At 40.7% G+C, this 16,278-nt stretch overlaps 1 protein-coding gene across 1 annotated transcript in view; it reads left to right on the top strand.

Annotated features, from left to right (window-relative positions):
• Nucleotides 1-16,278, top strand: part of PDSS2 (prenyl (decaprenyl) diphosphate synthase, subunit 2) — a 141,740-nt gene that overhangs the window by 41,723 nt on the left and 83,739 nt on the right. Inside the window, exon 3 of the mRNA XM_018553522.1 lies at nucleotides 2,978-3,112. Within this exon, the coding sequence (XP_018409024.1) occupies nucleotides 2,978-3,112 (135 nt within the window). The remainder of the gene's footprint in view (nucleotides 1-2,977; nucleotides 3,113-16,278) is intronic.

Raw genomic sequence — 16,278 nt, 5'->3', positions numbered from 1 at the left:
TTGATAAATACGTTTCGCTGTGTGAAAATCACACACACCTGGTGTGTGTGTGTGTGTGTGTGTGTTTAGGTTAGTAAATCACCCCCAATGGCTTTATGGCGCTGCAGTTCAATCGGTACACCTGTGGAGAAAACAAGCACTGCAGAAGTATCTGCATGTGTTGCACTGAAACAACCAACCATTCATCCTAGTTTCTATTGACTCACATTACTATTCACAGTAAGTAGTGTTTATCCAGCACGACTTAAGCTGGCCATACACCTATACATTTTTCCATCGGAAATTTTTGTTGCAGCCAGGAGCCCTCGCTCGATTCCAGTTCAAATACACCATCAAGCAAAGACCAATGTCAATTTCGATAATTGTTCATTAGCCATACCAACTCACTCTTGTCGATTGACAGAATGTATTTTCGTTTGCACATGTGCAGTGTTCTTGCTGCGATTTTTCTTTTTTTTGCCGTACGAAAACGCCAGTAATCCATCGATTTTTTTATTTTTTTATTTTTTTTTTATTTTTTTTTTATTTTGTTTCCGTTTGATTCGAAAAAAGCTTCACCCTTCAAGAAAATTTGAGCGTGATTACAGTAAAAAAAAAAAAAACCTTTGGTGTCCCATCAACTGTTCGATTATCGTTCAAAAGACAATTTGTGGAAGATTTCCGAACGAAAATTAAAGGAGAACTATGGGGTAAGTGTTTTTCCCCATAGTTCTCCTAAGGGTCACAGGAAGACATAAACTAGCATCCTCCCATGACCCAAAGCTCAGTATATCGCGAGCTACAGATCACGGTATACTGAGACCGCCACAGCCGGGATGGATCCCGACAATACTGTCCAGTTCCACCCAGCTGCGTGAGTGACAGCTGGCTCTGCCTATCTAGAGGCAGAGCCAGCTGTACCCACCCCCTTCCCCGTCCATTCCGCCAGTCAGTGCTTACTTCCCGATCTATTGAACCGTCGTGTGACAGTTTCATTGTCCCACGTCCGCTCGAACTATGAGGTTGAGTGAAAATCACTCATTTCATAGTTCTCCTTTAAGAGTGTATGGGCACCTTTTTAGATTATACATTTGGCAATTTCTCTGCCGCTTAACATGCAGTCGCTACCAGAAACACTGCCATGACCCTATTCTTCAGGCTTACCTGGCTTTCTGTGCACTGTTCTTGCAATCTATTAAGAGTGTCTACGACCTTCTGACATTTGTTGTGCAGATGCACAATGAGATTCTAAGGTTTCTCCCAGATTCATGTATTTGTTGTGCCCATACTGGCCACTCTGGCAAAGAAATCCCCTTTGTGATAGCCAATTCACATGACAAGTTCTCTTTATGGAGACATCAGGGGGTCTCTAAGACCGCTAATGTCACCTAGGGGCCCCCAGAGAAGCGGATGAAGTAGAGATCTGCTTAATCAGCTTCTCACCGGCATCTGTAACCGGAGAGTGACACTGAATGGAGGAAGTGATGTAATGTACTTCACTTCCTGCATTCGGGGACCAGAGGGGAGATGGGGTACTGATCCCCCTTTGATCTCCACTGACCACGTCGTTGTGCCGGTCCCAGCCGTACCGGGCACAGCAGATCTCGGGACCGGCGGCGATGAAGACGGTGGGGAGTGGTGGGCGGGGGGTTTGAGAGACACCTGATCGCTTGAATGTAAACTGCCATTGCTGGCTGTTTACACTGCTGACCGTTTCCACGCTCGTGTGCGCACTGGGCCTTAAGACGCCCTCCTGTCATTCAGTTAGGGATTACATCTACTTAAAAAGACAAATGTACTTTTAATACTAAATTCCTCTAATGCACGCCTACACCTGAACTCCTCTGCACTAACATCCCTCTCCCTCAGATTCTTACCCCGTAGCATAGCCTTGAGCAATTTTTTCTACTCCTTGGGCAAAATTAATCTTCGTAACCAGCCAAATCTGCACATCGAGCCCTCGTAGATTTTTATGGGGCCATTCAGGAACTGTAGCTGCTTTTTGGGATGTCCCCATACAAGCCTATGATGTCTCAGTAAGCGACCGCCAGAGAAGAGGATTTTTACCCAAGTAAGAATATGGAGTAGGGGGCATTAGTTTAGTTAGGCTTGCATACAAAACTTTATTGATGTTCGTAACTTGCAACACAGAAACACTATGATAAAGCTATAAAATGTATTTTAGATTCATGGGGAATATAGTTTCCCTTCAAAGGTGGGAAATCAAAATGATACATTACCATTCAAACCAATGTCAACCTAATATAGTATGCCTAATATCCAATGACTCTTTGAGCAAGCAATGTGTCAAAAGTTAAGAGGTGCATATTCTGTAGTACTTGAATAAGTTGTGCTCATGTAGTACATAAAAGAAGCATTTAATCTTACCTTTCCTCTTGCAATGTCCATGATATAATTTAAGTATATGTTAAAATAAATATCATAAGCTACTGCAGCAAGTGTGCGAAAACAACTTTAAAAGAATCTGTTAGATGGTGAAAACTCAAACGTCTATTAAAAACAATAAAAATCATTTTGAAGGGGAATGGCCCTTTTGAACGCTATCGTCGTCTGGATGCAGGTTAGTTTTTGTCCAGATAAATTTGTCTCTTCAGACAGCTGCAGGTCATACCATAAACAGTTATTTCCACATTTCACAGACGTTGTCTTCTTTTTACTACATTATGAGTGTCTGTCTTCCAGAAGAGAGTCTTGTCAACTGCACTATAGAAATGGTTGTAATAGGATAACTTAAACATGTCAGCTTGTGTGTTTTAAGTGACAGTTAAGCCGGAAGCAATTAAAATCAGTAGCTGGCTCGGAGATATCCCTTACTGTATCGTATTGTAAAAAAAAAGAAGTGCTGTAATAAGAAGAGACTGAAAGCAAAGACATTAGGGCACAGTTTCTCAACTTGTTTTATGCTTTGCTTAGGTTTGACTTCACATATACTATACTGAGAGTTCTTTATTTGTATTTATATGTTTGTTTTTGGCAGAGCCTTCGTGTACGATAGTCGCAACAACCTTCAGATGCGAGGCTTAGTGGTGCTGCTAATCTCCAAAGCAGCTGGGCCAAGTAAACTGGCAGATGAGTCCCTACAACATGACATGGTTAGCGGCATTTATGCAAGGTGAGAAGGCAATCTTTTGGTTAAAAACAATGGGGGGATTTATCAAAACTGGAGCAGATTTGCACAGTAACAGATTTGCACAGTAACCAATCAGCTTCTATCTCTCATTTTCAAATCTTACCTGAACAAACTGAAGAGAGATGCTGATTGATTACTATGAGCAACTGCTCCAGATTCTGTTTGTTCCAGTTTTGATAAATTCCCCCATACATTTTTGATAACATGTTTGCATTTTGAAATTTTCGTGACTGTGTTAAAAATGTATTAATCTTAATCTTGCAATTAGAGGCAACAGACAGTAGCTACAGTATGTGGCATATTTTATGTCTTTTTATTCTTTCACAGTTCTGTTAATCTTTAATCCATCGACTTAAAGTAGAACACTAGGCATAACTGTTTTCATTGCTATCTTTGTCCTTGCTACAAAGATTACCCCTCACTTTCTGTTCCAGGGTCTCCTGACATGCACCACTACCTCATTCTGGCTAAGTAGGAAAGGCACTGTCGCGATTGTCTGGCAGTTGTTAATCTCACCTCGGCACAGTGTGCAGGGCTAGTTAGTCAGGGTGAACTGCTGGTAATAATAACTTTGTATTCTATACTACTGCACTCTGTGTTACATAATACCCAAAAATGGGTTTCAACCTCATAATTAGTGGGTTGCAGGGTGCCTTCCATTGCGCTAGGTGAGATGCTCCGCAGCCTCTCCCTAGCACAGCACTTTTCAGTTCTTTCGCTGAGCAGCCGTTCTAAAATATTCTGCCCGGTGCCGAGTGTCAGCTTGAGGTGGAGTGGGCTGGGGGTATGGCCATGAGGGAGCTCAGCACCATCCATAGGTGCATTGCTTACTGCTCCCTCGCGTGCCCTGTAGCCTGTGACGTCATTTCCTGGCTCCCGGCACCTCTCCAAGAAGCACAAGGGAGCTGTACAAGCAATGCACTTATGGATGGATCTCAGTCACAACACAACAGCCCACACTGGACCCCCAGCTGAGGATCCACTCCAGTTCCCATAAGGTAGGGGGGACTGGATCCTAAAAAAAATATTAAAATGTGTGTGAATGTCTGTGGGTGTGTCAATGGGCCAGATTAAACTCCCCAAATTAATTTTGTAATCAAAAAGGTTAATCAAGTTAATCAACAACTTGATTTGTTGATTCCTATTAGGAGTAATCCTAAATCAAGCTCTTTAAAATGTATTTCACAAATGTATCTTGTTTCACAAGTGTGGCTTGTTGCATGGGGAAAATACCAACAGTCTCCATTGTATATTATTTTAGAGCCTCCATTTAGTATTGACAGGGCAGAGAACAAACGAGAAGGGCGCCCTTCTCTTTTCTTCTCTCCCACAGTATTGCAGCTTCCCAGGCTGAAGTGGGGCAGCACCCCTAGTAATCCTCACCCGCAACTATCCTTCATTTGTTGGTCAACGTTTGGCGCTTCTGATTCATTTTTTATTGACAGGACAGCTTTCAGTGTGAACAAGCCCTTGGGAACATAGTAGGGTGGACAAATTAAAATGAAATTCAGGAGCCAATCTGTACGAAACAGGAGCCAGCAGGTTTTATTAGGAGCCAGCTCCATTGACAATGACTAGAGAAAACCCTAAATACTAGGAGCCATCTGATTTTTAAGAAGCATTAACAACCTTGCACATGGAATTTGTGCAGATCTGTAGTAATATAATCCTCAAAAGTTGTACAATACTGAGAGAATCCATCACTAGTGTTTTTTGCATAGCTCTAAAAAGTCCTCCAAACTGTATAGGATTCACATCAAAAGCACCAAAAGGGGTGCAACACTGCTTAGATTGTTTAAATCGCTATTGCATAGAGTTAAAATGACACTAAACTCAGGAGCTAAATCTTAAAAATGCATTCAAGTACCCTAACTATTAACAAAAATGTATCTTAATTGTGTATCACTCCTCAGATCCTCAAATTTTCTCTGAATTGGTGCTGTCCTTCCCTCTTGAGGTGGCTACTTTTGTTCCCCATTGTTCCTGTGTGTGTTGTAAAGTAGTCACTGGTCCAATCTTGCTCCCTTGCTAGACTGCAATTTCAATACAAATTAGTAAACTAAATGTGAGCTTGTAGCTCACTTATGGATCCAAACTTGAGCTTGCAGTACAATGAGCACCATAATAGGATCCACATAAAGTAAAAAGTGGTAAAACAGCCCAAAAAGAATTCAGAATGCCTGTCTCTGGATTGTGAGCATCAGCAATTCAATGGCTCTTGCATAGCTCAAAAAGGACAGACCTAGTCTCTGACATGTGGAATCAAGGAGCAGCAATATTGTATTGGTCTATGACCTTGTGTCCGTGTAAATCCAGGACTCCCTAAAATGCTCATGCAAATCAATGTTAATAAAGCAGTGCAGCAACCATCTCAAAATGCATGTTGAGCAAATAAGAGTATCAGGCAGGTTGAAACATTAGTCCCCAAAGTGTTAGGAGGCATATTGAAAAAGTAAATATAATCCAGTGCTCTCAAGAAGAATAGCAAATTAGAGATCAAAATATGCAGAGGTACTTTACCCATTCCCGTCACAAGTTCTACATAGACCAAAATCACCACAGTCAGTTAAGTAGCAGATATTAGTCCATGGGGTGACGTCTAGTTGAAGAGTCAGTGAGTGCTATATAAAAACAATTGAGTATAATGTATGTCAGGTGAGGCACCCCAAAGGGAATGTGGCTCAGGGAGAATCAACTATCTGTGTTATTTAGAGGCATAAGTATTTCTACAAATTTTATTGTATTACAAAAAATTGACAAAGGTTCTATTCCTTCCCTAGTCTACTAAATAATGTGTTTTTTATTGCTGACTGAGTCCCCATTGTTGTCTCTAGGACAGGAAGTGGGGGGAGTCATTCCCAGCAGACCTAAATAAACAACGCAAACATAAATAACAAAGTTTAAATTCTTCCCTCACTCTTCCCATATCTAAAAAAAATTGCTTTGGTTGCATACCTTGCCTGCTTCTAGTCACCCACTCGTGTAGCACATTCCATGCCAACAGTAAACGCAAGAAAATAGAAGGGCAAGTCATATTTTAATTTACTGCAGGAAATGGTATATATATAACTATAATGATACTGAACTGATAAAGGCTTTCTTTCCTCTGATTGACTTACTGTTTTGTGCTTGATTCATGAAAGTCTGGTGGTTTGAACAATGTAATTACTGATCAGCTTTCTGATTCTCTAACTAATACTTTGATTAATTTGCATGCAATGCCAAGTGACACAAGGGTTGCTAATACTGGAGCCAAATTTAAAAATTCTTGTCTTGAATTGTATTGTAACTATAATGTCTTCCTTATATTGTAAAGCGCTGCGCAAACTGTTGGTGCTATATAAATACTATGTAATAATAATAATAATAATAGAGAATTATGGGGTAATTCCCATAATTCAAGCCAACCTGTGACACTGAAGCTTTCACAGGTCTACTCTATGGATCGGGAACTCCGCGAACACATACAGCCGATCGCTGAGTTACTGATCCTCTTCCTGCAGATAGCGGTGACTGTCGGTCACTGCTCCCCACAGGGATTCCCCCCCCCCCTCTCTGTTTTTCCTGTGCTGACTGGAGGAATGGAAGGGGAAGAGAGAGGCAGATCAGCTGTCAATCAGTCGGAAGGGTGGATCTCAACAATATTGTCAGGATCCGTCCTGGTTGCGGCTCAGCACTGCACTCTCAGCATATAGTGGGCAATAACTTAAAACTGACCAAAATAATTGCCATCCATCCTTGTTTATTCCATATTTAATAAAAATCCGATTTTGCTTTTTAATTTATTCAACAGGATATTTCACATGGTAAATAGGGGCAGCATTGTGTGGTCAGTCTAAACAGCGGGAGCTTGCTGAAATGAGAGAGAGTGAGTGATGACCCTGTTTTAGCTGCCAAAAGATCTCTCATTTTGATCCAGGCACCCCTGCAAGACAGCACAGCCAAGTTTTAGCCCTCCTAATTTAATATAATTTGAAAAAAAAATAACTAATTTTATCTAAATAACTTTTTTTTCCATTTTAGTTTTCAGGTAGATATGATTTTCTGATGTTGCCAAAAAAAAAAACCTCCAAATTTTTCCTTAAACCATGATAGCACTGTTATGTATAGAAAGCCCCTACAGATCTCATCCCTTGCACATATTATTGGGTCACTGCTTTTCCCAGGTGTCTGCAAAAACGTCTTTTATCCCCGGTATCTTCAAAGTGACCCTATTGTCAAAATTAAATTTCCAGAAAAGATTTCCTCATTGAAAAAAGGAAATACTTTTCGCATACCAAGCTCCATTCTGTTGAAGAGGAATCTTCATGTGACGTGTGGTAAGAAACTGACACTCCTAGAAGTGTCAGTCTCCTGTGTTTTCAATCTCCTGTGTCCTCTACTGCAATTATGGTAGCTCCTGCCAACCTCCACCTCAATATTGTGTCCTCCTGGAGAAGTGTTGATTTTCTCTGAAGACATTAGAGCAATCATCACTAAATGGCAGACCATGGTCTGGATGTGTACCGTGCGGTGATTCTGCCTGGACTGCGATCACCTACTTGCACTGGTTTATGACTGCCAGCTTCCTAGCAACCAATGATGTAAGGCAGGCGGGGCCAATTGTAAAGCCACCCAGATCAATTGTACTAGCTAGGATCGTTCCGCTCCCCCCTTCCCTACACCCCCGCTGTGGTTTTCGTGTCTCTGGGGGGCCCAGGTCCACGACATGCAGTGTCAGGATGGGGAGCGGGAGCAGACCAGGGAATATCCATTCCCCTATCTTCTCTGTGATCAATAAAGCATTAGGCATTCTCAATGCTTCATGCTTCAGCTGTCAGAAGGCGGCTAAAACATTCCAGCGCTTCATCCTCGGTGTTGGAGGTACAGGGGAGACATCAGGAGTCGAGTAGAACCCTGATGTTTCCATAGAGAGAACTTGTCACCTCTAAATGCTGTCACATAGGGGCTTGTTATCCCATTTGTGATGGCAAAAGTTAAGTGGAAAAAAAGATGATAAAGTAAAAAATTATAAAATAAAAAAGGTGATGAGTAAAAAAAGAAATAAAATAAAATGGGTGATTAAAAATAAAATAAAAAATAAATCCACCCCTGCCATCTGATTTGAATGAACACGTGCACATAAGGCATGCACGTGTATGTAAATGGGAAATAAAGAAAACAATAAACAGCGCGACACTCCTGTGTTGTGCAGCTGCTGGTGTGAATGCAGCCCAAATGGCAGACTGCGATATGGACACGGACTTTGGGCCATTTAATTTTGGGAATAGGCCACCTTAAGTTGTCTTGAGTGCAACTGGATTTTGCACATCTAGGGATGCCAAGATTCAGTTGTTCTTTTTATATAAATATTGAGACTGAACTTGTGATTTATAGCAGCAAGACTTTTAACTATTTAGCAGGCTGTAATACGAAAATATATGCAATGAAATTGTTTACACTAAAGAAGCAGTAAGAATCTGCAGTGAGGTTTGTTAACATCCATGCATTGCATGTAACTGGCTTGTAGAGCATTTGGTTTTCTCCCAACAAAGTTGGAGTTTCACATTTATATTAAAGTGATCACTTTATGATGATATGAAGTCATGTTACTGATAAACCTTACCCATTTCCCCACTTGTGTTACCTCTTCTGCAAAAATTTGCACTATTGCTTTACAAATGGAGAAAAAACATGCATTAACTATAATATAGCAGACGTTAGTTGTAAGCAATATACTTCATACTGTGTACGCACAGATTTATAATATAATAAGTGTTATTGTTAAGTGATTTTCATCTGTTGAGCACCTGCAGTGCTGTGGTAATTAAACTCTGCTATTAGAAGGTTTACTCTGCAGGTTACTGATGAGCAGGAAATCTAAGATTTCCACCTTTTGTGTCTAAATAACAGAGAAATTATCATGCAAAATATCCATAGGGAGTATTCAACACAGTAATGTTTTATAGGCAATATTGTTAGGAAATGTTCAGTGCATTAAGGGCAAAGTACTCCCTTAAATATAAAAGTGTGTCCCTTCAACATCAGGTATAGTTAAGGATATAACAAACATGTTAAAGAAGTGTTCTTTACTTTACTTATCTTCTTTATGGAGGAAGAAGAGATATCATTGGGATGTAACCTCTAAGGGAATTGCACATCCTATAGAGAGCGTGTAGATTGTTTAGCTCTTGGCTACAGGAAAGTCGGTGTGGCTGCACCAGGGCCCAAGGTGCAGTGCCTCAGTAAATCCATTCAAACCCCCCCATTGGAGGAGGCATGGTCCCCTCTAGCTATAGACCGCATGCAGGCCTCCTCGGCACCCTCTGCAGACCTTGGCAACCTTCGCAGCCCTCCTCAGAATATGTAGACAATTCATATACTCCTATTTTGCATTGCTGTGTAATGCATTGCTGGGATTTTGTAGTCCTCTATGGCTGATGGTATTATGCATTGCTGTATAGTGTATTGCTGTGATTCGTAGTCCTCTATAGCCAATGGTATTATTCTGCCTTGCTGTATAATGTATCAATGAGATTTGTAGTCCCTTTACAGCTTGGAATCGGAGGCAAAACTACCAGGGTCGCAGCTGCGACTGAACCCTGGCACTCTATCACTTTCCTAAAATCATGAAACTGTATTGTTTTAGAAAAAACTGTCTCATGACACTAAAAAAAAAAGGTATTGGTATCAGCAAGTACTTGAGGCAAAGTATCGGTACTAGTACTTGGTCTGGAAAAAATGGTATTAGTGCATCCCTAATAATAATACTGTGTGACTGTGGGGGGACATTGTAAGTTCCTATGTACAGAGACTGATGTGACTGGCTCAGTTTTCTCTGTACAGCACTGTGGTATATGTCAGAGCTATAGAAATATATAAAAATAATAGTGTGTGACTGAGGGGGGACATTAGAGTGTAAGCGCCTCTGTTGCAGAGACCAGCGGTAAACCGAGGATTGGGGGGGCCCAGTGAGATCTGGGCCCCCTTTGTTGGAGGAGGCATGGGCTGATGGGCTTCTGAGCAGGGGGGCTCCAAGAAAACATTCTTGCACCAGAGTCAACAAATCCAGCACCTCCATTCATTTCTCTCTCCATCTATTGAGGGCTTTTGTTCTGTGTCTGTAGCTGTCCAGTATTCTCTATATTACATACAGTGTCATTGTAGCTCGATGTTACATACAGTACTTTCATCTAAATTATATAAAGTATTTTATACCTCACAATGTTATTTCACACAGTGCTGCAGACCTCTTCATTACGCACAGTGCATTATCCCTTTCTATTACACTTACTGGCTCTCATCTCCTTTTTCTTTTCCATTACGTATAGTGTATCCTACCTCTGGTACATACAAAATACTTTACACAGATCCAAAGATTATAACTTTCTGTGCAACTGCCATTGTGTATGATGTCCATGTTTTTCTTATGAGCAATTACAGTACATGTAGCTATGTCTAGAGTGGGTAACACACAACATTTGCATGCTTATTGGTTCAGATAACTATACAAAAATTGTTTCTTCAATAATGTTTACTGAATGTTTAATAGTTTGCTGAATGGAAACGTATACAAATTTCAGATTCAGTAGAACAAACAATAGCAATAGGCATATTGACCGCTCAGGAGGCATGTGATCAATATGATTGGCTATCATAGTGATCTGATAATTGGAAACGAATCAGTCTTGTTCCTGCTCGTTATTCAGAGATCAGTGACAGGGACATTGATTTGGGGAACATTAATCTCCAGTTTGCGTTTTAATCCTACATTAATAAAGTGTCTTCCAATTGTAGCTTCAATTTAATTAAAATGAATCACCGGTATTTAGATGTGGGTCGGGACTCAAAATGGCACTTTATGGTAAATTTAATGGAGTTCTAAAATATATATTTGTGATCCCTAAACTATTAGAAAATATATTTCTACAATGAAGTTTACTTGACAATCTAATTTTGAGGGTTTGTGTTAACAAAAAGGATTGAGCATCTCTGCACCAGAACACGTTTTTCCATAAGACGTAAACCGAAAACCCTTCCATTTGCTACCTACTTAGACATACCAGGACATGGCATCACCAGTTTTTCATATCATACCTATCAACTAAGGGAACATGTTAAGTTTTTACGTGCCCTTTCATTGCCTAAGATATGTAGAAGATAGAAGGAAATGTCACTATTGTATAGCCATTGTTTCCTGCCCTAGTATGTAAAATGTTCTGTAGACATGATTGGCATAATAGCACTGAGTGTCTGGAAGCTGTTTTGTATCGTGTTATTTTTCCCAGTTACCTTTAAAGAGCTATCTCCTTTTGCTTTCTTATGTATTTTGCTACAGAAATGTTAGCTGCCAGTTGTTAATTTAATACTCAGGTCAGTAATATAAGCTTAAGTATTCTGGCAGGAAATGGAAAACTCCTTTGGATTTATGTAGCAGTGACAAATTTTCCTTTGTGGATTGGCTAGTACCTCATGTTACATGTAAACGTTGTGTAGTCCATTGGAGAAGCATCCTGTAAAATCTGGCCTGCATATAGAAGAACTATGTAGTGCTTGGCTTAGCCATTCACAGTATTATGGTCCCATGGCAACTAAGGGGAGGACAATTAATCATTCAAAATAGCATGGAAAGGCTATATTCAACAAAAGTAATTTTTATAACGCAGTATAATGGAGCACATTCACATTCTCTCACTTGTGTTAATGTAGCTGAATGTAGTACACACAATGACACATAACTACCACATTGTAGCTATATGTAGTTTTAGCTTCAGGAGCTAAATCATACTTGTTTTTAAATAGTTGGCTCATATGGATAACATAAAGTAAGGGCACTTATAAGCTCTTATAATAGACTTAATCTTCATAGCAGAACTAAGATTGGTGGTCAGTTGCAAAATGTAGTAGCTAACAGCAACCAATTGTATATCAGTTTACAAAATGTTATATCATTCTGATTTGTTAATCTAAGTTTATTATGCAGAATATGTTGCTCTTTTCCTCATTGAATTAACCTGTCTAAGGTCTTGTACATTCAGGCTTCAGCATGTAAAAAAGCAGTATTTACAGCAGGCTTGAAAAAAAAAAAAAAACATTTACAAAGCTTTCCACCAGCTTCAAGCAGCTAGCAAGCTTCAGTAAGGGTCGACACTACTTTAAAGCCCAGCTCCAGGCACAGTTGTGTTTTTTTTTTTTTTTTTAAACCTTTAAAAAAAAATTAAAGTGAAAATTATTACTTCAGGGGCTTTCTAAGCACCACTGAGATCTCCTGATATGCACAATGGGGGGAGCCCCATTTCCACCTCCCCTACTGCATGAGAACAGTGTCTGTGAACAAAACCAGTTCTGGTATTGTACCTCGGCCGCCTCACTCTGCCGTTCATAAAGCACTGCAGAGTTATGTAATTTTGGGCAGTGCTCTGTTAATGGTAGGGATGTCCCGATGCCACTTTTTCAGGCCCAAGTACAAGTACTTCCCCTCATGCTTTTTTTTTTTAAAGGGACAGGTGACTTTAAATGATCCATAGTACAACTACATGTTATGTACTATGGATCATGATTTAACCTATTCAAGTTAGCAGGGTAGAATTGTAAATCTATTGCTGTAGTGGAGTATATATGTGCGTGCTGTATATATGTACTACATATACATTACACACGTCCAGTACACTATAGCAATAGATTTACAGCCAGCCCCATCCCAGCTTCCCTTACTCACAGTTTCACTCCGATCCCTGTTGCCTCACGCGGTGCCTCTCGTAGTCGGCGCTGGGCAGGATCGCTGCATAGCGCCTCGGTGCTCATCTTGTGGGAGGCGCTCGCAATTCTGCCCTGCTAACATGAATAGGTTAAATCATGATCCATAGCACATATACAGCACACATGTCCCGTACACTGCAGTAATAGAGTTACAATTATCCCCTGCTAACATGAATAGGTTAAATCATGATCCATAGTACATAACATGTAGTTGTACTATGGATCCTTTAACCTATTCATGTTAGCAGGGGATCATTGTAAATCTATTACTGCAGTGTACGGGACATGTGTACAGATAGAATAGATATACAATTCTGCACTGCTAACATGAATGGGTGAAATGATCCATAATACAACTACATATTATGTACTATGGGTCATTTAACCCATTCATGTTAGCAGGGGATAATTGTAAATCTATTGTTGCAGTGCATGATATATGTAGTATATAGTACATGTACATATAGAGTGCACTGCAACAATAGATTTACAATTATCCTCTGCTAACATGAATGGGTTAAATGATCCCTAGTACAGGGCTACATACAGATCATTTAATCCATTCATGCTAGCAAAGAATAATTGTAAATCTATGGTCTCCAGTGTATAAGCAGTGTGTACCCTATATGTGTTACATATGTGTTACATATAGGGTACACACTGCTTATACACTGGAGACCAAAGATTTACAATTAGTCGTCCCCACCTGGAACTCCTCACGCCGGACCAGCGCTGACTCACCGCTGCTTTCCGGCACTGAAGGACATAGTCGGCGAAGAGGAGCATTGCGTCGCTGCTGCTCCGGCGGGCAGTCGCCGGCCACCTACATTAGGACCCCACCTGGAGCTCCGCCCACAGCAGTGACGCGACGCTCCTCCGCTCAGCCCACAGGAGTGACGCTCCGCTCAGGTAGCGTTAAAAAAAAAACAACAACAGCGCAAGCTTCGGCGCTATGCATCGGGGCATTTTGACAAGTACAAGTACTTGTCAAAATGCCCTGTATCGGGCCCGATTCCAATGCTAGCATCGATATCGGAACATCCCTAGTTAATGGCATAGAAAAGTGATGGGGATAAAGGTATGATTCAGCAGGTAAGCTGCGACCATGACCCCCCTATGCCCAGAAGATAGCCTGTTTCCTTGGGTTAAATCTGTGGTTTTGTTGTGACTTTTTGCTGTGTTTTTAGCTTCAAATTTGAAAACAATGCCATTTTTTAGTTACCTTGAGGCCTAGGGGATATGGATTGTGCTTGTACAGTCTTCCTCCTTGGTATCGTACAGCACATTTTCCCTTCTTCAAGACCTTGTTTGTCCATGGAGGTACAACTATGCAACCTGCTGTTGCCACCATGACTGTATGTCATACCTTATCTGTATGGTCCAAAGCTATGGCTAGAGATCCTGGGTCCATTTTGACAAACCCTGAGATTCCTTAACACTTTTTTTCAGTGGTCTTGCATTATTGCATTGATGGTCTTGCAGATACTCTCTGCAAGATCTGCAGGATGAGCCTTTTGTCTGTTTACATGCAGCGGACCCTATGGCTCAAATGCTGATCTTCGGAGCTTCCCTGCAAGAAGTGCTTAATACACATACCATTTGCTGGGGAGGGGTTTGGTGAATCCCTGGATACTCACATCAAGGAAGTCATAGGGGGCAATAGGACCTTCTTAGCTCATAGGCATCCGCTTTTGCATGAAGGTTCCAGAATTGATGGTAGCCCTGCGCAAATCTCGGTCTTAAGGTGCCCATACACCTTATGATTATCGTATGATAATCGTATGATAATCGTATGCGATCGTGTTTTCGTACGATAATCGCAAGGTTGATTGGGCATACTGTACAATCGTACGACTTTTGACTTTAAAGCAGGTTTGACAACTTTGGTAGATCGTACGATTTTCGCAAGTTAGTGGCATTCCGTACGTCAAAAATCGCACGATCTACACTGCTCATGCGCAAATGAAAATACGTGCGGTCGATTGACGCAATTCGTTTAGGTGCTTTTCTTTTATTACGCCTAACGGGGCCGCCGTACGAAAATCATAAGACTGTTCAATCATTGGACGAAAAGTGTCGTACGGAAATCGTACGATACTTTAAGGTGCCCATACACCTGCCACTTGTGACATTTCAATAAAGTACTAACAAAAAGTACTCATTATACAGCGCAATGCAGAATACCACCATCTATAGAGGAATACAACAAATCCCAGCAATAATACATTATAGTATAATGACTGTGCTGAGATTTGTTGTATTCCTCTATAGATGGTGGTAAATGATTGCGCTGTATAATTATACAGCGCAACGCAGAATACCACCAGCTATAGAGGAATACAACAAATCCCAGCCAGCAATAATACATTATACAACGGAGCAATGCATGCAGAATACCACCAGCTATTGAGGAATACAACAAAATCGCAGAAAATGCATTATACAGCGCAATGCAGAATTACCGCCAGCTATAATGTACTATTGCTGGGATTTGTTGTATGCCTCTATGGCTGGTGGTATTCTGCATTGCGCTGTATAATGTATTATTGCTGGGTTTTGTAGTCCTCTATAGCGGTTGCCATTCTGCATTCATTGCTGTATAATTTTACACTTTCCATTTGGCTATATTGCACACCCCACTTTTTTTTAATTTTACTTCCACCGCTATTAATCTTACTCCCATGATGGACTACAATCTCAATACAGACTAGTAGTCCATCACTAGAGCCATTTTTAAAATCTGATTAACCGATTAATCAAACTTAATAATTGGCTAACTAATCGATTTTTGAAAATAATCGTTAGGTGCAGCGCTAATATTTACTAGACCAAAATGTAGCAAGTAAAAGACATTCATTGTTAGCATTTGCGTACACTTTCACTGTAAGTGGTGTCATCCATCTGGCTGTGCTGCGTGGCAGGGCTGTATATTCAAACGCACTGCTTTTTTGCTTGGTGCATTCCCAATTAAAATAATTGGAAATGCATCAACATGCATGTGTTAAGATGCATGTCATCACACGCAGGTCATCACACGCATTAACATTCAAGCCACAGTGCATTGCAATGTGCAACAACTCACATTAAGATTGATTTTGGTAGAAAGATGCATTGGTGTGAATAGCCCAGATGGAAAGAAATACAAACCCTTTGGTTGGTAGAACAGCTCTTGTTGACTTTTATTTCATCTTTAAGAACCCGTTTAAGGGCTCATTAACTCCTTGTCGTCCTGGTGAGTTGCATTAACGCACACTGGCTAATATAAATTTTGCCATGTCCAAAATGTTTTTTTTACAACACAGTGTACCACAACACATGGTAGTGTGCTACAATGCTTGTGCATTCCCTTAGTGCCTTGAGGTCAGTGGCCGATCCAGGGGGGGGGTTCAACGGGGCAGGTGCCCCCCCCC

This window comes from Nanorana parkeri, unplaced genomic scaffold (assembly GCF_000935625.1).
Source record: "Nanorana parkeri isolate BGI_ZX_2015 unplaced genomic scaffold, ASM93562v1 scaffold123, whole genome shotgun sequence".
NCBI classification, from domain to species: Eukaryota; Metazoa; Chordata; class Amphibia; order Anura; family Dicroglossidae; genus Nanorana; species Nanorana parkeri.
This window is presented reverse-complemented; position numbering and strand designations above follow the sequence as displayed.